At 47.4% G+C, this 25,253-nt stretch overlaps 1 protein-coding gene across 1 annotated transcript in view; it reads left to right on the top strand.

The window, feature by feature from the left end:
- Positions 1-22,913, top strand: part of XKR6 (XK related 6) — a 165,695-nt gene extending 142,782 nt beyond the window's left edge. Inside the window, exons 2-3 of the mRNA XM_058836367.1 lie at positions 3,290-3,486; positions 21,934-22,913. Of these exons, the coding sequence (XP_058692350.1) occupies positions 3,290-3,486; positions 21,934-22,898 (1,162 nt within the window). The 3' untranslated portion in view covers positions 22,899-22,913. The remainder of the gene's footprint in view (positions 1-3,289; positions 3,487-21,933) is intronic.
- Positions 22,914-25,253: the final 2,340 nt, after the last annotated feature.

The following is a 25,253-nucleotide window of genomic DNA, read 5'->3' as shown; positions in this document are numbered from 1 at the left end:
GTTAATTTACTTTCAGCTGCAAATGGTCCTTGGAGCTGCTTTGCTCACGCTGCCCAACATCTGCCAAAGGGTTCCTGAGATCACAGTCCCGTAGGACAGGGACAGATTTGTCCTTTGGGGTCAGATTGGGCAGGGCTGTGAAGGAATTATGTCCACCCTGGATGGAGGAGCATTAGCAGGTAGGGCTGTGCTCCACTCCTGTGGTGTTTAGAGGCAGGGGACAGAACTAAAAGATCTGGGGTTTGATGCCAAAAAATCTTTGAGAGCGCCTTTTTGGTGCTCTCTGACTCAGTTTCCCCCTCCACAGAAGAGGAACAATGCAGGTGACCCTTGCCAAAGGCTGTGGGCTCAGCAGGCAGGGAGGATTTGGTGCTTGTGCCATTGCCACTGATGGAGACAGGATCAGCACACTCTGTCAATCCCATGTATTTGAATATTTTTCCGTGCATTCTGCTTCCATGGATTGATATCATGTCCATGCCATTACTGTCCATGTCATTACCGTCCTCCTTCTGTGGACAGCAGGAAAAAAATCTATGCTTAAACTGTGGATGGTGGTGAATTCCTAGGGATTCATCCTAACCCCAGAGATCCAGGAGAAGTCATTGCAGGACATTGTGTCTCTTCTGATAATTTCTTAATAATTTTGAGTGGCCCAGTGTCATTGTTGCAGTACGGTTCAGCCAACCTGGAGGGCTGGGAAAAGTGAAGATGGTCTTAAAAATAACCCAAAAATGGAGTCAGCTGTTGGGAACAGCAGTGTGGAAGAGCAGAGGTGTAGGAAATGTGAACTGTGAGAAGGCACTGAAAGAATTTTTTTCTGGAGAAAAGGAGGTTCAAGGGGGGCTTTCTTACCCTCTTGACAGGAGGGGACGGCCAGGGGGGTTCAGGCTCTGCTGACAGGGAACAGGGACAGGATGAGAGGAAACAGCCTCCAGTTGCACCAGGGAAGGTTCAGGTTGGACATCAGGAAGAATTCCTTCAGGGAAAGGGTTATCAGGGATAGGAAGCTGCCGCTCAGGGTGGTGGTGGAGCCCTCATCTCTGGAGGGACTTAAAAGCCATGTGGATGTGGCACTTGGGGACATGGGTTAGTGGTGGCCTTGGCAGTGCTGGGGGAATGGTTGATCTTGATGATCTTAGAGATATTTTCAAACCTTAATAATTCTATGATTCTATGGAACTGTTATTTTTTTTTTTTTTTTAATCTGGAGAAATGAAAGGTTTACATGGCAACTATGTGCAAACAGGTAAAAGACTGCTGAAGGGTGAAAACCAATGAATTCTTCTCGTCCCTGGCTGAGGTGATGAGAAATGAGCAGTTTAACCATCTGAGGAGGAGTTTAGGTTTTGAATACCAGCAGGAATGGGAGCTCCTGGGGAGGGGGAGACCATACAGGACAGATTTGGCGGAATTTGGCAGAGGTGATGGTGCCTTTGCCCATGGACAGCACCTTCTGGGCACCATCACTTGGCTTTTACTGGCCCTGTGCCACTGACCTTATAAAAACCATTGCATTCTCCTTTTCTCTTCTTTCTCCTTCAGCCACCACACTCTCCCTGACTTTGCCTTTCCAGCTAAACTGCATTTATTTAATTCCTGGGTGAAGGGAAGGCAGGATGCCGGAGTCGTGCTGCAGTTCCTGGGGTTGGGATCTTCCATGGAGATGCCAAGTGCAGGATTTGGGCGGGTTGGGAGAGCAGGTGCTCCACGGCCATCTCCATCCCATTCGGGATCTGCCGTGGATGTCACACCAGTGTCACCAGTGTCGTATGTGACCGGCGTAGCATTTTCTCGAGTGTCGAGCCCCATCTGGCGGCTTTCCTGAGTCATTTTTGTGTGTCCTTGCAGTCCTCTTTCGGGATTTTTCGCCTCCCGTGCCCGTCAGCTGCGAGCGGGCAGGAAGGGCAAGATGCTGGATAAAGAGCATCAAGAGCAGGGCTGCCCCTGCTCCTCTCCCAGCTCCCCGTGCCTGGGTGTGACCCGGAGATCCAGAGGCTCTCCAGGCTCACGTCCTTCCCTCCCGCTCTCCCCGGCTGTGCAGTGGCAGGGGATGATTTAATCGTTTTGGCCAAACCCCAGCTTGTGCCGTGAGCCCCTCCCCGAGCCTCCGGCAGGCGCTTCATCCCACTGCCGTGCTGGCAGAGGAGCTGGGACAGATGAACAGTCCCGGGAGGGGACATTTCCAGCTACTGACTGGCTCAGATGGCCAGCTTTAGGGTCGGTGTAAGGTGAAATGGTTCCCATCCCCAACGAGGTTACAGCCACCGCTCAGGATGAGAAGGAAGATGTAATATTAGATTCTCGATCCCTAGAGGTGCCCTAGGCTGGGCTGGATGGGGCTTGGGGCAGCCTGGGATAGTGGAAGGTGTCCCTGCCCATGGCAGGGAGCTGCAACAAATGATCTTTAAGGTCCCTTCCAACCCAAACCATTCTGGCATTCTATGATATCAACAGGCACTAAAAAGGACCCTGTTAGGGGTCTTTTCTTAAATGCCACAAGTCCTGAGACAGAGGCAATGGTAGAGCTGTGCCTGTCCATGCATGAGACACCTCCTTCTACTCCAGCATTGCTCAAAGTCTCAAAGCTGACCAGTGACAAACGGTGGCCTTTCACATCTGTGGGTCACTCACGTGCTGCATGTGAAGGTGGTGCTCACTGCTCCATCTGTGATGAAACAGGGTCAAATCATAGAATCACAGAATATTCCGAGCTGGAAGAGACCCACAGGGATCGTCAAATTCCAATTCCTGGACAACTTCAAGAATCCCACAATGAGCCTGAGAGTGTGGACTGCTTAAACTCTAGGGTCTGTGAGAGAAGGTCCTTACCTGAGTTCTGGAGGGGTTTAGATGGTCTGTCAAGCCACTTCCAAGTGTGTCCTGGTTAGGACAGTGTTAGGACCAGTATCTTTCAGGTGGGTTCTCTTCTTGTGATGAAATTAGGTGAGGGAATTTTTTTCTTGTGCTTCAAAAGCATTTCCTGTTCCCAGGCTTCATGTTTGGGTGGCACTGGTCAAAGTTTCCCCGGCCTTGCAACACCAAGTGCATTTCATTTTATGGTTTTGTTCTCGGGGTGGCATCCAGTTTAAGGTTGGGCTTGATGATCTTGGAGGTCTTTTCCAATATTAATGAATAGTCAGATTGTGAAAGTCCTCTTCAGATCTGACAGGAGAGAGCAGAAGAACCACGCAAACCCTAACATCTCCCCAGAACCCCATTCCCCCACAAACAGGTTTTGCTGCACTCCAACACCTCACACCCAGCTTTTCCCTCCTGTTTCCTGCAGGTATATCCGAACCATGTACCTGGGGATCCAGAGCCAGAGGCGGAAGGAACACCAGCGGCGTTTCTACTGGGCTATGATGTACGAATATGCAGACGTAAACATGCTGCGCCTCCTGGAAACGTTCCTCGAGAGCGCCCCTCAACTGGTGCTACAGCTCTGCATAATGATCCAAAAGAACCGTGCAGAAACATTACCATGTAAGTGGCACCCCTCTTCCCCACCTTTCCAGCCTCTCCCCTCTGATCCCAGTGCTCAGCAGCTGATGGATGTGTTGCTCACTTCCCACCCCGGCTGGGGGCTGCCACTTTGGGACAAGTTTCTGCTGCGTTCGCTGGGTAAAATTTCTGCTCCTTCCTCTGAGGGGGAAAAAAAAAGTCAGTGTCAAGAAAAAGATGGGATTCAGCTCTTCCATGCCCAGTCCAGGATAAAGGAATGATGGTGTTGTCAGGAGGAGGCAAGCAGGCTCTGCTGCTGTGGCACCACTTGTTTGTCACTTGTCACTGGGCAAACACGACCATTCCCTGCCTCCGTTTCCCTCCTTACATAAGCAGGGTGATAAAACTGGCCAGATTTGAGTTTGTGTTGTGGGGACAAATGGTTCAATGCCTATGCAATGCTCTGATGGTGCTAAGTGTAAAAAAGGGGGGTTTTAAACAGCTAAATCATGTAGGACCTTTTCTGATGAGTGCCCAGGAATTAATCTTGTCTTTGGTACCATGGTTCTCACCAAGCCCGGGAAAAGAGAAGGGGAAGGCAGTGGAGGGGACCTTGTAGGGACAGGGATGTACTGAAGGTTTAACTGCAAAGGCAGACAGATGAGATGAGCCTTGGAAGCCACCACAGGGAATATTTTGCCAATTCTGGTACCCGCCACTGCTGTGATGTGCTGAGGATGGGAAATCTGTCCCAACTGAGAGGGACATGGCCCTGTCCCAGCCCTGGCACGTGCAGCTCTCCCATGCTGGCAGCCTGGGGGTGACCAGCCTGAGGGACAATCATCCTTTCCAAGGACCAGCACTGGAGCTGCTGGGTTATTCAGTCCCTGCTCAATTCATGCAGCACAGGTGACACTCAGCTTCCCAAAAACAGCCTGGTCGGGGCCTGTCATTTCTGAGGAGTTTTTGGAGCTGAGGTGGGAACTGAAATTGGAATTTGCTTTGAGGTTGAATTTGGCTGGTTTTGCCAAGGTCACCACTATCTACAGCATCAAGGAAGGCCAACCTCTCTCCCTTTCCTCTGTATTTCCAGCATGTCCATCACAGTTGTTTAGAGGCCTCCTTCCTCCTATTTATGCAGTCTTTTCTTGAAACCTCTCATCACGAGCTCTCCAGGCCTCCAAAGTGCTGACATGATGAATATGCCTTTCTACAACTCCTGCTAGAATGGCTCACATTTGCCAGCTCCCTTTTTCCTGCTGCTTCCAACGTTATTAACCCGACTGAAAATGCAGAAATCACAGCCCGGGAGGTTTGCCAGGGCGTTCTGCAGATTGCTGGACTCGCCGCAGAAAGCGCCGGGTGAAGTTTGTTGGCCTCTGTTGTGCTGCGAGTCAGACAAGGCGGGAGAATAATCCCTCCAGGCTTTCAAATCCGTGCCTCTTCCACTTTGCCACTTCCAGGCAGGGCTGCCTAATCCACTGTACGAGCTGCATCATTTTTCCAGCATCCCCCTCCCTTCCTCGGCTTTGCAGTTCCTCTGCTCCTCCAGCGCGCCCAGCCGGCTGCGCTCTCTTCCAAGGCAGCGCACGTCCCCGCCTGCCTCCCCGAGCCCCGGAGGGCTCTTTGCTTGCCACGCTCCAGCAGCCGAGCTCGCCGGGTCCCCAGTGCATCCTCTCCCTGCATCCCTCCCCGCCTGTGCCAGGGATGCGGGCGCTGATGGATGAGAGCAGCGGGGCTTGCTCAGCGCTCCTTGACTCCGGTGCCAGGATTCCTAGAGCTCCTCCATGCCCGCTCAGTGCTTCTCTCTTCCTCCTTCTCCCCCTCCTCCTCCTCCTCCTCCCGGCCGGTCCGTAATTATACAAAAGCAAATTAAATGCTGAGAGGAGCCGTTGTGAAAGGGAGCATCAAAGATTTTCCCTTAAAGCAGGCGGAAAGCAAAGGGAGATGGATACTGCTAGGAAGGCAGTGTGTTTAAAAATCAAATCAAGTCTCTCCTGGTTCATCGAGTCTGTGGGAGCATGGCTCATCACAGGAAGGGGCCAGTTCTGCCTTTAAACAGGGACATCATCAGCTCCATCCCTGAGGGAAGCACACTGGAAAAACGGCCCAGGAAAGGGCTCAGAAGCCCAGGTACAGCCCCTGCTGATGGGTCCAGACTCCAGCTGCTTCCATACATCCCCACAGACTCTTATGGATTCATTTAGTGCCAGACAAGGTCAGTTCACCATTTCCTGTGGCATACATCCCTCCTCCAAGCCCCAGCCCTCCCTGCTCTTTGGATTGTAACGCCAAGCCCAGGCTCCACTTCTCCCCAAATAGGTCAACTTGTATTTAAGCAGCTTTAGAAAGGGAGTTATTGGACTGGCTATCAGGAGGTTTTGCTTTTGTCTCCTAATTCCTGTGTTAAGAGAGCTGTTGAGGAAAGAAGAGTGAATGTACTGGAGGTCTTTACTCAGACCCAGAGCATCTCCTCCAAAGTATTTCCACCACACAGCGTGGTGGCAGAAAGGGCTGATCTTGGAAGGATGAATAGAAAGGGATACAACCAGGATAATGCTTCATTTACTGGGTTGCAATCTATTGGGTGGGTGGAAGAAAGAAAAACCACATCATGCTTTGCAAGAGCTATTTGACCATGAGAGGTACCTGTGTGAGAGGGTTGGGTGGGACCTGTTGTTCCTTCAGCACCCACAGAACAGAGGGGTTTCACCCCAAAGTGAGAATGCCCAGCAGCAGAAGTGCTGGAGCTGGAATTTCAGGTCAAGACCCAGCCTCAATAAAGCCTGGGACAAGACCCCTGGGATTTCATGACAGTCAGGATTCATTCCTTTATCATATCCCCAGCACAAGGCAGAGCAGATCCCAGCCTGGCTGCCCTTGTCTGAGGAACAGCAGAAAAGGGAGAAAAGAGGTGAGAACTCCGTGTGCTCCATCAGGTGGGTGGCAGAAGGTGAATGTTGGGAGCCTGAGCTGGAACTCTTTGGCTGGTGGAGAAAATAGAACATCAGCTCCTGGATATCCATGCAGAAGGAGCTGGTATTGGTAGGCAGGTGGTCTGTGAAGGATTCATCTGCTACAACCACAGCTGGGTGGGCCCAAAAGAGAGTCAAGAGAAGGTGAGGGGAAAAGGATGTATCCAACATGTGGAACAGCTCATGCCCAAAGCAGCTGAAGGAGGTGGGATGAGAGGCTCAACCTCCAGCAGCACCTTTCTCCAGGGAATCTGGGGCATTTAGATCTGTCACTGGAGTTAGACTGAAGGAGGGGAAGGTATGCTGGAGAGGATGCGGCATTGCCCCTCAGTCACCCTAACTGTGTCTGAGGTTTAGGAGAGGATAAAAGGGTGTCCATCTCTCCTGGGCAACAATGGCCAGAGGACTTCCCCTGATTTAAATCATGTATTTGCAGGAGAAAATGTAACATTAACAACAGAAGAAGTTCAGCAACCCAGACCCTCATTCCATAATCACTCCCAGCAGATAATCCACCTCACTCCTTGCAGAACAAACCATCCTTAACCCCCTTCACCCCACAGAGGTGCCTCTTCCTCCATGCCAAGTGGGAAGGAAAAGATCAAACCAGCTCAAAAGGAGACACCCAACCTCTGGGCAGGCAGGGAGGTGAGAAGGATCCCCATTTTTCTGGCATAAATCTCCTTTTAAATAGGTTTGCTTCCACTTATTTTTATTTTTTCATATGGCTTCTTTAAAGCTCAATGAGATTTAGCAGAAGCCACAATGTCCTTCCACTCATGTCACGAGTTCTTCACGTAAATATTTCTGCCTGCATGAGGCTGCAGTCTCCAGCACAGGGTTTCTCCCTCCAAAAGAAAGCCACATCTCTCCGCAGATGCTGTGTCCAACTCCTCGATAACCCTACAGCTGATCTGAGATTTTCAGCATAAGCCTTCTTTTTGCAAAGTCCTGCTGGAATCTCAGATTTTAGCAGGTGTCTGCACTCTTCACAGTCCTCAAAAGTAGGCTGAAGCTGCTCATGTAGTTAAGGAAAAGCAGCATTAATTTATGGGGTGGGGGTAATTTTTTATTTTTTTAAGCAGAGTGATACAAATTAGGCATTAAAATGGATTTCAGACAGCTACAGATGTGTGCTGGCTGCAGGGTCATCCTGGTGGAGTTTGCAAATCACATCCCTTCCAAAGCAAAATCCTATTTTTTTATCATGTTCTCCCTCTTCTGAACCATGTCTGGGGACCATTTATTATCATTTATGATCCCTTTTTGCAGGGGCAAACTAGAGATGATTTTCCCTGTCACTTAGTTTAGAAGACTCAACTGGTCAACTGAGTTAGAAAGAGACCTTCAGCCTATAGCTGTTCAAAAATGTGATTTTCAAGTGACATCAACACTGGCCTGAAGATAACTGAGGAGACTAAAATCCCCAGATCTCCAGTGAAAGTGGAAAACAGACTCGGGTTCATCCTTTTCATCACTTGAAGGAGCACTAAAATTTAGTGCAAGACCCTTCATGCCAGCCTGGGCCAAACAGGTGTGCCCAACAATATTCAAACAGGAATCCAAACCCCCAAACCCAACCTCTGTGACCTCACAACACAAAATTGTCCCCATTTTTGCAGAGTCCCATAACTTCATAAATAAACCAGGGTTCATTCTACACAGGCAGCAGATCCCATGGGGATCAGTGCTACATTCAATATGGCATCTGCAGATTCTGTGTGGGAAAGTCCTATTTCTGCAAAGCAGAAATCTTCCTGACTTTTGGGAGCATTTTTCCTAAGATCCACCAAGAGAACTTCAGTGTATGACTAAAGAAGTCTTTGCCTTATAAAGTCCTCAGTAACAGGAGACGGGGACAAGATCTACCAGAGATACACTCTGGGCTTTGACTCAGGTTCTGGCAGATCATGAGGAAAAAGAGATGCTAAAATTTTGCCCAAAGGCAGTTATTCCTTTTTCCTTTTTTCTCATGTCATTCCTTGGGGATTGAAAGAAGTGGGAGACATCCATCACCCAGGCCTGGTTTCCTGTGACAGAAGAGGCACAAGCAGGGAAGCAGTTGCTCATTGCCATATGGGAAAGGGACCCCACCAGTCGTGTGCTTGCTGGGCAGGGAGGATCTGGGATGATCTGCCCTGACAATTTGTCCTGACTCCACCACAGTTTCCCTTTAAGTGTTCACCAGGGAGGCCCAGATAGCTCTGAACTCATAAGCAGCTCTCCTGGGAGGCCACTCATATGACTCCAGTGCTCTGCCAGACTGGGGCATATGGCTCTGTTCCTGCCTTCCCCTCCTTCCCACCAAAGCCGGATGAGAGGGAGCAATTTGGTGCCCTGCTGGAAACGAGCTGCTGGTCCCTGGCCAACTCCCAGCAGCATCAAAAAGCCATCTCCACAGTTGGCAGTGGCACTGAGGACGCCTTGCTCTGGCATGCTGAGAGCAGGCCAAGCCTGAGGCACGCTGGCATGGGACAGCTTGTCCCATCATCAGCCGTATTGTCCCAGCGCGGTGGGATCCAGGAGCCTTCGGAGCCAGGGACAGCTTTTTTTTTTTTCCTTCTTCCAATGGGAATTGGAGCCAGCCCAAAGAGAGACGTCATCCCTTCGCCCATCCCCACCTGCAGCTTCTCTGTCCACCACCTTGCCATGTCTCTGGCTCTTATTTTTGGAGTGCTGATAAAACCCCGTCTGTTCCGTACCACGTGTCGCCGTCACACACAGGACACGGCACAGCCAGGAAAGATGAGTCACCATTCACGGGACAGCGCTGGCAGGGGGCCAGTGATGCCAATTTTAGGCTTTGTCAGACTGTGGTAATCGCTGGGAAGGGGTTACATCATCAGAGCACTACAACAGCATTAGCTCATGCTGTTCCCAGGAGCTGGGGGCCAGCCAGGAAACTGAGGCATGCAGAGAGGTCTGGGTTCTTGTCAGGCAGATTCCAGGCAGGAAATTCAGACTTTTTTGGGTAATTCCATGCTGCAGGCTTGCTGGAGATACACCTCTCATGGGAAGTTTGGGATTACAGCATAGGAAAAGGTGCTGTTGATTAGTGAAATACTTGGGAATTCAATTCTTCTTAGCTTCAGGTTGCTCTAGTGTGGGATTCTTGTCAGGCATCTAGGAGAGCATGGATAAACAGGGAGCACATAGGCTCTGGGATGTGCAACAAACCATGGAAAAGATGCCCTGCTGGGCTCTGTGTTTCCACCCCTGGTGGAGGTGGAGCAGTTCAGGTTGATGCAATTCAAAATCGTTCAATTTTGAAGGAAAGAATTATCTCACTTCAGAAGCTATTAATTGTTTTTTAATGATTAGCTTGGGGTGACAGCTCTGAGTCTGGGCATGCAGCAAAATTATCGAGTCAGTAGAAATCTCCTGAAATTACTTTTGTCCTAAGTGGCATTTGACCAACCTCACGCTCTCAGTGCCCTGAGAACATCCATATGCTCACACAGAGGGTCACTGAGGCAGGACAGCCACCAGGCACAGGAACCCCTGTCTCATGTGCATCAAGGTCCCAAAAATGTTTGGAAAAAGGCAAGAAGACCCAGGAGATAAGTCAGGATGAGCATGACTTAATGTGTGGAAAGCAAGTTCTGACCTGCTACCTGTCACATAGGTCTCTGCAGAGTGTACAAAATGTGGGAAGCAGAGCAAGAAAGAGTTTCCTGCTGTTACCCTTGGAAAATCAGTGTCCCTGGTGCCTTCAGCTACCCCACTGCGAGACAGCACCAGCTGCACCACATCCGTTTTTGTCACTTTGTCACTCCCCCTCGCAGGAGCACTCTGCCAGACTCGCCTCATTGATGCCAGCCCTGTGTACTCTCCAGGAATGTTGAGATGCTCCTTCTTTTCCAGAGACCAGTCCCCTCCGCTGGGATCACACTGAGGCGTTTCACCAAAGGCCCCCCGCAACACACCAAAGCTTTCTAAACCATTGGGTTACAAAGGGTGCACTGTTGACACATCTCTGGATGGAGACCTCTTTGGCCAGTCAGTGTCATCCCAACCGGGTCCCTTCCTCTTTCCCATCAGGCCAAAATCATTCCCAGAGCTGGGATGAAGCTATTTCCCTAATTGCCTCACAGGCTCTCGGTGTCCAGGCCAAGCCATCTGCCAGAGGAGGTTTGCAGGATCCCTGTTTGGTGCTGTCACAGACAGTTTGAAGCATTGCCTTGATGTTGTCTCATCTCCAAGGAACAGCCCGTGGGAGCTGTGTTTTTAGCAGGAAGTTCCCTCACGCAGCCCTGGCAGGAGATGCTGCTTTCCCAATCCAGGGACAAGTCTGTTGGGTTTCATCCCTGCTGATAAACCAAACCACATCAGAACATGAGCACAGCCACCAGATCTTGTTCATCCTCTGCTTCACTTATCAGCACAGCCCTTGGCACATTTTTTGCTCCCGGCAGCCAACACCAACCCAAACAATTCCCATGCTTGGCTCAGGTGATGGCAAGAACAATTCCCACCAAGCACTCTGGGCCACCCTGTTTCAGAGGCTGGGACAGAACTTACTAGTCAACAGAATTAGGCTTGGCTTAGTTGCTGATTTCTGGGCACAGGGTCCAAAGCTTCCCCAGATCTGCGCTAAGGAAAAAGGGATTCTCCTGGTCACTCTCCAAAGCAGACAGCAGATCTCCTTGGGCTTTCCTTTCCAGCTCTGAGGTGCTGCTCCCCTCTTTTTCAGAACATTTTAGCCCCCACTTGCAGGATTACATCATCCTTTCAACTTGTGGTAGGCAGGTTTGCACATATTTCCCAGTGGCTGCGGTCCTCATCCAAATTAAAACTGAAAAAAAAAGGAGTGACAGGATAGAGGTGCTGTAAGAGATGTCAGACTGCAGTGTTAAAATGCACATATATTGTACATGTTTGTGCAGTTCTGTTGTTTCATGCCAACCATCCCTACTCAGAACATAGAAATGGGTGAGAAGAGATTTTATGCTAAATGGAGCCATGTGTTGTTTTCCTTAGCAAAAAAGTTGGGTTTTTTTCACCATTTCAGTGCATTCCAGTAGCTCCCTAAGGTGTGTTTCCCTTCTGAGGGTTCCTAACAGTAGAGTTAAAATATCATTAGGTGTGAAAAATCTCAGAGTGGGGGGCTCCTTCTGATATTTTCAGGATTCAGACTGGAAGCAGCTCTGCTGGAGTGGATACACTTGAAAATCTTAGCAAAGAATTGGCTACCAGAAGTTGTAACTAAGGTGCCCTTCACAAAGAACCAGTTGTTGAATGCGAAATCTGATTTTTCCTCCAAGAATAACCCCTCTTGGATTTTGCCATCTTATTCTTACCAGTTGAAGTAACCATGTTTGGGATGGGGGTTTTGTGCCTATTTTAATTAGCAAAGGGACAAAACCTAAGCTCTCAGCAGGGATTAGCAATGGAAGTTTTTGGAGATGGTTGTGCTCCTGTCAAGTTGAGCCAGGTTTGTGTGATTCCCCTGCCTTCTCACATTGCCTACAAAGAGGGATTTTGCTCTGCTTGCACAGAGTTAAATCCTGTCCTCACTGGAGGTGTTGTCAGAACACCCTGGTGGAGCATTTCCAGTGAAATCTCTTGGGGGTCTCTCGAGGAGCTTCACATCCTCTCATCTGTGGCTGTTCACTTGCAGGGGCTCAGGTGGGGTTCTTTTCCAGTGCCATTCTGAGACAGCACTTAAAGTCTTCAGATTAACGGGGATTTAACTCAAAAGTCTTTATAATTACAGTGATGACTGTGCAGAGGGCACCTCGGCCTGAAAAGAGTGGCAATTCATGCAGCTTTTGACAAAAATAGACACGAAGAGCAGTTCTCATGCTCTATTTCCAAACAAGCTAATCTGTGCCCAGGAAATCCCGGCTGCTGCTTTCCCAGCACATTTCTAATGCAGAATTAACCCAGGTGATTGGTGCCTGGAGGGGTTTAGAGCTCAGAGCAGACCATCTCTCCTTCAAGTCTCTGGGTCATTAGAAGACAGAGATGCACACGGTTGCTGGTTCTGGGTGTCTCTGTCAGCTTCAGTGCCATCCCTGCCCACCTGGGAGTCAGGGATTTGTGGGACTCATGATCTCCAGAGGATGCACTGGGAAAAGGTGAACTTGGGTGTGAAGGGAAGATCCTAGAGAGGTTTGAGTCTTTGCTGCTGCAATGTGGGTTGCTGGTCCACATGAACCCAAATTTAAGTGATAACAGCAGCTCTTCTAATCAGAAACACCACCCATGCAGCCCCACACTGACACTGAAAACATCATCAGTAAGATTAATAAGAATTCTGATTCCAAAAATCACAAAGAACTGTTCTGCATGAGCACCCTCAAAGTAGAATCTGCTGAAGTGAGGGTTCTTTCTGTGAGGAAAAAAATAAATCTCCTTTCGCTGAAAGGAAAAGAGTGAATTCTTTCCATTCCATTTTCTTAACATTTAGGGGAAGCTTCAAAACAGAGGAGCCATTTAAAACTAGATAGTTTTAGTGTTATAAATACTTCTGTATCATTTATGCCACACCAACAGGAATGCCAAAAGTAATTCTGTGCTTGTCTCTCTGTTCCCTGATTGCCTCCAGCTTCTTTAGGACTGAGTCAAATCACCAAACTCACTCCAAATTCCTGAATGGAATTCTTAGACATCTGTCATGCATTGTTCCCCCTGAAAAGTGAGTTTGTGTGTTGTCATTTGCTTGAACTCCACCATTAGAGTCCCATCAGAGGCTCTGGTGGCTGGGTGGAGTTGTTTCAGAAGAGGCTGCTCTGCAGAAGGCAGGATTTGTCTCTGGTTCTAGCAGTGGACTCACACTGACATTTTCCTCAGGCATAATTTTGGGAGCAGAGCTGAGACCAGATTCCTGGAGGGATTACCCTATCCTGCTAAAATAACATTTTTCTGTCTGAAAGCTGTCCCCACATCTGTATTACACTTTACCTAAGCTCTACCTGCCATGCCTGGGCTCCCCAGAGCTGTCCAGACACAGCAGCCACCTGGACTAATTTACTCTGCCCAGCCTGGAAAATCTGATAATCTGAGAAGCTTCATCTCCAGGCATTGAGGAGTTGAGCCAAAGGTCTCCCACATTATTTTTAAGGTGATGAAAGGGACCATGGTTGTGATAAACAGAGGGCTGTGATCAGATTTTGTCTGTAGCTGTAACACAGTGTTGGAGCCCAAGCACTGGCACTCAGGTAACTGTGCTAAATTGGTCTCTGGTAGAGTTTGTTTTTGCCTGCCAGCCCTTTCCCAATGCTTCCCCAGGCATGAAAAAACAAATTCACATAGTCCAGGAACCATTCCCATTGGGCAGATTGGATACAACTCCTGGGGGATTTTAACAGGATGGGCATGGCAGATTCTGCCAGCTGGGCTCAGGGTCAACAAATAATCCTGTTTCCCATTTGGGGCTCAGATACCACCACCAGGCTCTCTTCCCATGTGTTCTTCTCCTCTCTGCTGGTTTTTATGAGCTGATCTGTGGTGACAAAAAGACCCCAGCTAGCCAAGTGAGTTGAGGCTTGTTTGTGGATCTCTGCTTAGACAGGGACTGAGATTTCCCCTAAGTGCTGCCAGAAATGTTCCAGCTCTGGAACAGGTGTCAGCAGCTTCTTTCCCTACATAAATAGGTAAAACCTGAGATACCTGCAGCCAGCATCCTGGGAAAGGGGAAAGGCTGCTATGGAAAGCAGAAGTGGCTTTTCATGCTGATGAGGGCTGTGTACACACAGGCCTGCTGAGACCAGCCTTCTTCTCAATGATTTAACAGAGGTATGTTGTCTTTCTCCACTTGAGGCTGTCGGTAACTCTGTCTGGCTGTTTTAGGATGTCCTCTGACTGACCATGGCACGCTCCTCACCTCAGGAGGGTGTTGGGGGCTTGTTTTACCTGCTTGGCCTTCAGTGGTATAAATTCATTGTGTTGTGTCACTTGAATATGCCCACACCACGTGGGGTCTCAGCTTCTGCTCTGCAGGAGCCACTGTGGGGTGTTGTGCTCATCTTGGAGCCAGGAACAGATTTCAGCAATCCTCCTTTCTCTTCTCGTCACCTTGCTGAGACTCAGTGCTCCCCTCTGAGCTCTTGTGGGGAGTTGTTGGATGCCAAACCACTGTTACCTTCTATTTCTCTTACCATGTTCTTTGGTTATTTCACTTTGAACCACACCCCTGGAAGTGTTCAGGGTCAGGCTGGATGGGATCTGAGCAAGCTGAGAGTGTGAAAGGTGTCTCTACCCATGGCAGGGGGTTGGAACGAGATGAGCTTTAAGGACACTTCCCTCTCAATCCATTCCATGATTCACCAGGAAGAGTCCATGGAGAGACAGGGGCATTTCCACACAGCTCATCCCATGTCTCAGACAGCATTCCTGGGGTGAAATAAACACTGAGGCACGTGATGGACGGGGCCTCTTCATTCAGAGGGTTTTAGAACAGTGGGGAGGCTTTGCTAATCCTCATGTGGTGGGTGATGGCCAACATTTTGAACAGGAGACTGACACTTCACTGAGGTCATTCAAGGACAATCCCAAACAGAGGGTGGATTATCCCATCTCTGCTTGGCCCGGGGTGCTCGTGCCTCCCACAGCAGGCTCAGTCTCTGGCTTGCATCCAGGAGGAGATACAAGACTCGATGGCTGCAGGGTTGGAGCTGGTTTGGAGTGCCCGAGTTCACAGAGGACATGAATAGGACACGACAGAAGCATCCGAGATAATGAGAGCACAGATCAGATGAGTGTGGCCGGTCACCTCTTCCTGCATCAGGGAAAAGGGGGCACTGGGGACAGCTGAAAGGCAGCAGGATGAAAGGGGAGGAAAGCAAGGCCTTTGGAAACACAATCCCTGGTGACCCCGTGGATGCTTCCTCAAGGCGGTGCTGCAGCGTGGGCTGGGGGAGGAACTAAGGAGGGATTCAACTTTTCTGGGGTCATTGAGGACATCTTAATTTAGCAAAAGGAGAAGGGTTTAGGAAGCATCATTTCAGGACATGAGCCAGCCTTTAACTGTCAAGGGCCGGGAGGGCAACTCTCCATGGGAGCGAGCTCTTGTGGACTTGCCCTGGCATGGATTTTCTCACAGTGAAAGGTTTGGGAACACAGAGGTGCCTCTGGTCTAATCTGGAAGAGTTTTCCTTGTGCCAGCTTGGACATGGACCATCCTGTACAGAAATTCAGCTCAAGCCTTGTGTGGGACTCCAGTGGGATTTGGTGGTAGAAGACTTTCTTGTTATCCAGACCTACTTGGAAATCCGTCCCTGAAAGGAGTTACCTTTGTTTCCTGCCTTTCCCAGTCATCAGCAGTTTTCTGTTTCCTATGGAATTGTGATGCTGTGTCCAGGTGAGCTGGATCCTGGACAATAGGGATGTGATACCCCTTGGAAGAAGGTCCCAGAGGATCTCCCTAGCAAGGGAGCAGGTGCTGAGGATGTGAAACCCACCCCTTGCCTGATGAAACCAAAATATGTTCTGTGAGAAAAGAGCAAAGGACAGGACACGGTTGTGATATCTCTTCCCAGTCTCCCCAGTGTCACGGTCTGGATTTTCATCCCTGGCAATTCCAGCTCTTAGTAGAGCACAGAGGTGTCACATAAATGTGAAGAGGCCATTCCTGGGTCAGATTTTTGCATCGTGTTCACAATAGGTGGAGTAGTTCTCATCTGCCAGACTGGACTGGTGACACACTGGAGAAACTGTTTAAGGAAGTGTCCTGAAATCCAGTGAGGAAAATGAGTGGCAAAATGGTCTGTGCAGCCCTTTACTATTCATATACTGGCAATGTTCCACATTTTTTCCATGTTCGAAGAGACAAAGAGGGAAAATAAAGGAAAAAAGACACGAGTCATTCCCTCCTCTGATGGGGAAGAATAAAGAAAGATCAAGCATCAAAATCCATCAGGAAACAATAAAAATCAGTCCTGGGGTCTGATTCTGACCCCTTTTACTCTAATACAAACAAATTAAATCAGATTAAAAAATAAGGGAGGGTGACTTTCAGGCCCTGTTATTACAAAAGCAGGATCTGGCTTGATCTCTTTTGTGTATAAATGCATTTTCACTCCGTGTGCATCAAAATGAAAGCCTGTTCCTCGTCTCCCACTGAGCTTCAGGGAGGAACATGCCACCCAAAGGGGAAAACAAGATAACAGGGTTCACAGCACAGGGGCCTGAGCAGCCAGCCAGGGATGGAGATGAACTGAAACGTGGCACTTGGCATTAAGCAAGAGCTGCCTCTGCACAGGGGCTGAGGGAAGGTTTCATGTCACGCTCAATATTTGCCATCCCGCTCACCCGGGAGAAACATTGGTATCTTCCCATTTTGTTTTAGTGGAGTCTTAAGGAGAATTAATGTCAAAAAAGAAATAGAGCACTGTTTAGGCATCATTTTCATGTCCCTGTTAAAGGGACAGGCACCACAGGAAATACTCGGGGAATGTGCTACAGCAACTGCATCCAAATTACGGGCAGCCAACAACCTGCAGCTGGATTTGTGATGGGAACTGTACCTACCCCTATGAAAATCCTCTCCCCTCAGCTGGACAACACTGAGTAAGGCCAAGATGGGTATATTGTTCATTTTAAATATTCATCTGTGTGTGTGATTTTTTCTGTTAGACTGGCTGTAAAACCTTGCACAACTGCATAGAAGGAATAGGCCAGATAGACAGGGATGGCTTCCCCTGCACTGTTTTTGTTCCTAGGCTTTAAAAGAAGCAATGGCAATTTAAGGGGAGTCATTGTTTTCATTCTTTTGTGTGGATGGGGTTTTTTCCAAAGAGCTTTTTTACAAATCTGAGATGACCTTTCTTTTTCTGGACCATGGGTACAAACCAGAGGAGGAAAAACAAACCAGGGTGAAATTCAGGGTGTTCCTGTGAGCTTCAGCAGTTTCCCTTAAAGTCAGAGTGGTTCAGGCTCCTCTCCTCTGGCATCAGATCACTGTCTGCATTTTGCTCAAGTCCACTCATGTCTTCATGATCCAAAGCAACAGCTCTTGTTTCCCTTTCTCAGAGAATCTATTCCTCGGTCTGACATTCTCAGAAATTTAACTTTTATACACCTGCCTTATTTCCCACTGCTTTCTCATCTCTCTGCGCCATTTCCTGTTGCACATTTTTCTGTGCCACGTGTTTATCATTGAAGAAGGATCATGAGCTCCCCTGAGAAAGGCAGAAATTTTTTTGGAGTCTCAGCTGGTGTCATTTGAAATGCCCTGAGTACCTTCCTTCACTCCAGCTCCCAGCTCAGAAATGTTCTTGTCCTCTGTATGCAAGTTTGTCACATCTGCCAGCTCCACATGGCAGTCTGGAATATCCTAAAGCATCTCAAACGTTGCTGGATTCCCACCTGTGATGGTTGCACTGAGCTTTGATCCTCCTTTGAGCAAAGAGACATCATTTAACCACGGACAGCCTGGGGTGAGTCTCCTCAGTAGGAGCTGAATCCTGTCTGAAATGTCTCGTCAAGCGCACTGTGATGTGAAGGAGAACTATTTCCTGCTTTAGCTTGGATTTTATACCAGATCTTGGGTAAATCCTTCAAATCTTGGTGCTTCATCTGTCAAATGGGACATTACAGAGATCTCCCTCCCTGTGCTGAATGTAGGTGAGCAGATGTCTCACTGCAGGGACTTCAGGGTCGATTCCTAAAGGAACTTGGGGGATTATTTTGGGTGCTGTGTCATTCAAGGGATTCCTTGATGGTGCTTGTGTGTCACTCATGGCTTTCTAGGGCAGGGAGGTTTGAAGAGAGTCCTGGTCTGTGCCCCTCTGACTCATTGTGGGCAGGTGTGATACAGAGCTGCCACCACCACGAGCCTTCCAGCCCCATAGGAGCTGATTTCCTCCTGGCTCCAGAATGCCTAGAGAGGTGGCTGTGTATGGTGGGGATGTTCCGCTCCCAAGACTGGGAACAGAGTGGGAAGAGTGGGAGTGGGCTTCTTTTGAAGTGACTTCAGTGTTTACCCAACCTCATCCCTTCGATAAACAAACCTTGGAAGGGAGTTGAAACCTACTTGTGCTCCACGAAGGTGCGTCAGTTACCACGTGCAAGAGTCAGAATCAAAATTAAAAATTACTGCTCATGTGATCCAACTTTTCAGGACTTTTTGTTTCAGTTATAACTGAAGAGATTTCTACAGTTGCTTAGAAATAAGGTCTGGAGAAAGTGGGAGGAAAAACAGGGACAGTTTATCCCAGAGTCTGTGAGAATTGTGAATTTTATGAAGATGTCACAGGCTAGAAGCCACAGGGAAAGTTGGGAATGGGAAATTTGTGGTCAAGATGACAAAAGTGCTGTGTCATTTAGGTCTGTATGAAAGAGCCAGGGAATAATTTCTGTGCCAAGACAGCAAGAAGTAAGAGTGATGTAAGTCTTTACATTACTCCGTGGTTCCTGCTGACATCCACCTACAGATCTCCCCTCTTACACCCAGGTCCAGATCCCGCTCGTCACCAGGGTGCCAAAATTCACATTCAACACTAGACCTGGGAACTTTTAAACAAGAGCAAAAATATGTCAAAGTGTCCAGAGATCCTTCATCTCCTCCCTCAGATCTTGGTGCAGATGAAGAGACAATGAGCTGTTCCGTACAGGGGGGACTCATCCCGCCTGACTGCTGGTGCTCGCACGTCCCCTGGCAAGGGATGGAGTCAGACACCTTGGGAGCATGAGTCAACCCCTCCCTGTCCCACACACGGATGTCAGGACAGGCTGAATCACTTTCTGGGGGTGTCTGCCTCTCTCTGCTGGCTGGAGGAGACATTCAGATGACTGTCAGCAGCCCGGGTGCCGTGCCAGTGACTCAACACACGCACTCTGAGACAGCTCTGTGCAATTTACAGCAAAGGCTGTGATTAGTGGAGGGTTCTGCCCTGCAAACATTAGGTAAAGCCTTTATGTGCAAACTGGGGGATTGTTTCGGGTGTGTTTTATTCCCCTCTCTTTTCTAGAATAAATGAGCCCAACAGAAACATTTTTAATCCAGGGTGACACATTTGTCTCCTGTGGGTTGGTGCTGCTTGAATTTCCCTGTACAGGTACAGCTAATGCTGTACAAGTTTCTAGTAAAACAGCACTAAAATAAGGCAATAAATGACATATTTTTTCCTTGCTAATCATGGAAAGTTTTTACACTGAATAGCCAAGAGATAGTGCAACAAACAGTACTTACATACATAACAAAACTTTGTGGCATGACTCATCCTTCCAAAACTTTTAATAAAGTCTACCAAAAATGTAACTCATCTTGTATGTTAAAAATTAATCTAATCTACATCTGCTTGAGTATGAGGGTGTTCATATTTAAAAGTTTCCATCCATTATGGGGAGAGACTGAGGGAGCTGGGCCTGTTCAGTCTGGAGAAGACTGAGAGGGGATCTCAATAATCAGAGGATGTGCCAGATTTTTTACAGAGGTGTCCAGTGACAGGATGAGGAGCAGTGGCCATAAAATAAACCACAAGAAGTTCTACCTCAAGATGAGAAAGAACTTCTTTACACGGAGGGTGGCAGAGCACTGGAACAGCTGCCCAGGGAGAGCATGGAGTTCCCTCTCTGGAGAGATTCCAAACCCACCTGGATGTGTTCCTGTGCCACCTGCTCCAGGTGATCCTACCTTGGCAGAGTGATTGGATGATCTCCAGGGCTTCCTTCCAACTCCAACCATTCTGTGAGTCTGTGGCTGGAATCCCCAAGTCCTATGTGCAAGTGTTTCTTAGTAAGGACTTAAGAACTCAGGGGAAAACTGTGATTTTCTTAAAGCTGGTGGCTTAAAGCTTCCCTCATGGATAAGGCCACTGCTCTTACTGCTTTGCTCTTTGTTGTTTTTTGAAATTCAGTCTAAAATTCTAATGCACATTTGAGCCCAAAGACAAGGGATTCAGAGGGAAACGAGAGCTGATGAAAAGGTGTAGTTTTGGTGGACTTTGCAAGCTGTGAGAATTCCAGTGAAGACAGAATTGGAGTCTGCCATCCTTCCTGGCCTTCTCTTCCATGATCTCTGCTCCAGACATGGATAGGTTGGAAAGAGGGAGAACTAACCCTGCCAAACTGTGGGGTTGGCTCCTCAAAACCAAGATAAATTCTATAGAGTGAGGTCTGAGCAGTCAGTGGACCTTATTTACATTCCTATAGAAGCCAGGCCCCTGTGAGCAGAGAGAAAAGAAAACAGGAGAAGAAGAAATTTAGGTTTTTCAGGCATTTTTATCTTTTTACCTCTGAGCAGCTGCAGCAAGATGTTCCTTGGAATTTCTTAAAGAAATAAAAGCCAAATAAGATCTAGACCTGCCACTCAGTTACAGGTCAGAAATGGAGGTGCATTTCTCATTGTTTTGTTTGGAACCATCTTTTCCTTTGGACTTTACATGTTATGTTCTTAGATAAATCTTTGGCTAAGGCCCAATCCAACCATAGCTACCAAATAACTGAGTTTCCCAAATATGGATTTTGGTCCATCATCTGTTTCCTCACCTGCAAAACAGTTGTCCAGTGAGCAGCAGTGGCGGAAAATGAATAAGATGCCAGCAGTTCTTTCTTTTCCCAGGAACCTCTCAATTAATTTTTATTGTGACGCTTTGCTCCATGAGTTGTTCAATCTACCCTTGTGATAATCAATGGAATTATATTTTTAAAAAACCTCTCCAGTGTGGTAGGGCTATTTAATCTTCTGGAGGAAATAAATTAAGTGTTGGTTGGGATGGAGAATAAGACCAAGTCCCTTTGGAGTATCATGGGGTGTTCTGCCCCATGTCAGGGTGCAGGGGGATGTGTTGGGAGCTGAAGGTGACCCCAGTGCAGGCTGTGCCCTCCCTGACATGACTGTGACTTGGATTTGTGCTCCAGCCAGGAGACAAGACTGGAGAAGACATATCTCCAGTACAGGTCTTGGGTCCATCCTGGGAACAAGGCAGGGGATTTGCTGGAGAGAGCAGATCCTTTGTTTTGGGACTCTTTCCAAGGGTATTGATGAGTCTTGATGCTCCCTGGATTTATATGTTTATCTGCACAGGACAAAAACTTTGTTATTCTGAAATGAAAATGCAAATGGGGATTCCTGAGCAAGGCAGAATCAGTGGGAAAGTTGCTTAAATAAAAGTATTTTAGAATGAAAAAGAATCCATGCAGTTGCAGGGAAATACAGGTGTCCTGATCTTACCGTGGTGCATTTCAAGACAGATTCCTCTCTCCAGGAAAGTAACCTTCACACTCGGGCTTCAGCATTTAGATGGGATCTGGATTTCAAGCCCCCAAATGTGAATCCAGTCAGGATGAGCACAGAGGCTGTTCCCTACTGGAACAGCTGGGGTGGGGTGGCCGACCCAGAGTCTCAGGAAGATAAGGACAAGGAGTCAGAGAACTCCTGAATACGACACCATTTCCAATTCCAGCACTGATATCTCTGTATTTCTCTCCTCCAGACTGTAAGGACAACCTGACGTGAGTTGAACCTTCAGGCTCCTGAGCCTGCCCCAGATGCAATAATTTAGTGAGCAGATGATGTTTTCCACCAAAGCTCCTGTCTAATTCAGTGGATCTGTGTGTCTTCCGGCAGGTGTGTCCTCTGTGGCCTCCCTGATGTCCCTGGCTTGGGTGCTAGCCTCCTATCACAAGCTTCTTCGGGACTCTAGGGACGACAAGAAGAGTATGAGCTACAGAGGGGCCCTCATCCATCTCTTCTGGCGCCTCTTCACCATCTCATCCCGAGTTATTTCTTTTGCTCTCTTTGCTTCCATCTTCCAGCTCTACTTTGGGATCTTTGTAGTGGTCCATTGGTGTGCCATGGCTTTCTGGATCATCCATGGTGGGACAGATTTCTGCATGTCTAAGTGGGAGGAGATCCTCTTCAACATGGTGGTAGGGATTGTGTACATTTTCTGCTGGTTTAATGTCAAGGAAGGGCGGACTCGATATCGAATGTTTGCGTATTACACGGTGGTCCTGACGGAGAACGCTGCCTTGACGCTCCTTTGGTATTTTTACAGAGATCCTGACACCACTGACTCCTATGCCGTGCCAGCACTGTGTTGTGTCTTTCTTAGCTTTGCTGCTGGGATAGCTTTGATGCTGTTATATTATGGTGTGCTGCATCCCATGGGGCCAAGAGCTAAGATCTTTGCCAGCTCCTGTTGCGCCGAGCTGCTCTGGGGCATTCCTTTGCCCCCCGATGTTGAGCCCATGGCGCCCCAAACCCCTGGGTACCGGGGGGCCCAGGCTACGCCCACCAGAGCGGTCACGGAGCAACAGGAGGAACTCACAGCTGACACTTGCTTGCCCGTTTTCCAGGTGAGAGCAATGGTACCATCTACTCCATCTGGGCGACCCTACCCCCCCGAGGGGCCTCTCATTAAGATTGACATCCCAAGAAAAAGATATCCTGCCTGGGATGCTCATTTTGTAGACAGGAGGTTAAGAAGAACTATCAACATCCTCCAGTATGTCACCCCCACAGCTGTAGGTATTAGGTATAGAGATGGACCTCTCTTATATGAGTTGCTACAATATGAATCTTCACTTTAAAGCTCCTTAAAGCAAAAGTAAAAGAGGGGACCTTATTTTTGTTTACGGTAAACACAGATCATGAAACAAACACAAACCTTCAGATAAGCTTTCTTTCTGGTTGCTGTATGTATAAAAAAAAAAAAAAAGATATTCTCTATGTTTTGTAAGTAAAAACAAAAAGAAAAACTTTTCTTTTGTTTTTTACACACAAGAAACAGTATTTCAACTTCCACACCTAGGATTCACAGGTGGAGAAGGAGGCATCTCCACATCAGTTTTATATCGTACACCAAGTGTAGAACATTATTTATGGGATTGGTGCTGATTGAAAAATATAAAAAAAAAAACAAACAAACAAACCTACAACTGCCTTATGCCCTTAGGTGCTGAGTTTCATTAAGTACTGTCACCTTTCTCATGCAAAACTCTTTGATGATTATATGCCAGGAAAAAACAAAAGAAAAACCAACCATCCAACTGAAATGCCAACCTTAAAATTAAAAAAAAAATAAATTAACAACAACAACAAAAAGAGAGAAATGTATGAAAAAAAATTAAATCCTGTTGCTCTTATTGGATTTAGCGGAAAAAAACCCTCCAAATGTCTAAAGATAAGAAAGCAAAGATAAGAAAGCAAAGCCAAGACAACCCCAATGGAGTTTGATTTTTCCAACGTCTGAAAGACAAAATCAGGACTGTAAGATAATCTGGCAAGGAATTTATAACACCATTGGGTCAAGCCTTGACCGAGTCATGTTATAAAGGTGACCCCACCCTGGAACCGTTTCCCTCGTGGAAATGGACCCTCTACAAAGGTGGGATTGTACCAGATCAGTGTGAAAATACAGGATCTGATCTTGTTCCCAACAACTGCTCCTGCTAAAGCCCCACTGTCTCCAGTGGAGCAAATACCAACCAGTCTGAGCCCAGAATAAGGCCTGCCACCTTGACTTCTGGAAAATAAGAAATTATCAAAATTATAAACCAAAAACATGACCCGAAAGTACATTTCCACATATCTAATAATTATTTCAGTAATAATAAAACTCAGCATGGTAGCAAAAAGCGAGTCAATTTAAAGGCACAATACTTGATCAGTGACTGGCAAAATAATTTGACCTACTGTATCATTTTAAGGCTGTGAAAGGCATACATGTATTATTTGTAATCTCGTGTAAGACCTGTCATGTCTCATTCAGTGCGAGCCTTAAAGTGATTGTAAAGCATCTTTCGTTCCATTTTGGGGATTTTTGGGTTTTGATTTTTTGTTTTGTTTCTGTTTTGTTTTTAAGGAAAACAAAACATGAAAAGTCGGGATTAAAAAAAAACACAAAAACACAAAAACAAACAACAACAAAACAACCAACAAAACTTCTTCAAACGGTAATAACCTGTAAAACTGACTCACGTCTCGAGATGATTTGGTGCTTTGTATTTTTGTTGATGTTGTTGTTGTGACTTAGCTGAGAAAATTCTTCGACTCGGTTACATGTGGGGAACTGCTGATAAAAACTGTCTCGTGTCACCCTCTACTGTAAGTACATGGCGAGAAACAACAACCAGAGGAAATCCAAGAGCGTAGCGAGAGCGCCGTGGTTTAGCTTAGCCTTCCACCGCCAGGAGATGCTGCCACCTCCGATGCTGGCAAAGCCCAGACGGCCCCGCCAAGGGCTGTGTGGGGCTGTCTTGACATTTCCAAATAACCCGCTCGGTGTCTGAACATTCTCATCTCTCTCGGATTCTGTTTCTGTGCTGGAATCTCTTGGGTTTTTGGGGTTTTTTTTTGAGTTAAATCACCGGGTTTGCGTCTATCCGACACCTTTTTCTTTCCGTTTCGAGAGTATTGCTCCTTTAAAGGAATATTCCCGTTTCAGGGCATCTTTTCAATCCCACCATCCCTCTACTTGGGAGGGGAAAAACAACAACAACAAAATGAGATATTTTTAAGTGAATGCTGTAGTATTTTCTGTGTGTAATCGCAATTTTTTATTCCAGAAATACTGTAACTGTCTAGGGTGCAAAACTCCCATGCTGACCTATTCTGAAGAGAAGATCAGCATGGGGGGATATTTTTTAATTATGATTATGATTTTTTTTTAATTTCAGGAATCAGTTGTTTTTTTTAATTATGATAATATTTAAAGAAACTAGTACCAATTTTATATAACAGTTTAAAGAAGCTGAATGCTTTCTTCGCCTGAATATACCTGAAGAGAAACATTTTTTTCAATCAGTGATCCTTTGCAGTGTTCTGAGAAAACGTTGGGGTTTCTTCAGTTGTTTAATTTTGTTTTGTAAAGGAAACTTTTAACTGGTGTCTGTCCCTTTCAAGGAGGGCAGGACTCCTTCACGCCAAACTATAGACACACGGCA

The sequence above is a fragment of the Poecile atricapillus genome, chromosome 3, assembly GCF_030490865.1.
Source record: "Poecile atricapillus isolate bPoeAtr1 chromosome 3, bPoeAtr1.hap1, whole genome shotgun sequence".
Taxonomy (NCBI): domain Eukaryota; kingdom Metazoa; phylum Chordata; class Aves; order Passeriformes; family Paridae; genus Poecile; species Poecile atricapillus.
The sequence above is the reverse complement of the archived record's forward strand: the minus strand, read 5'-3'. Positions and strand labels throughout refer to the sequence as shown.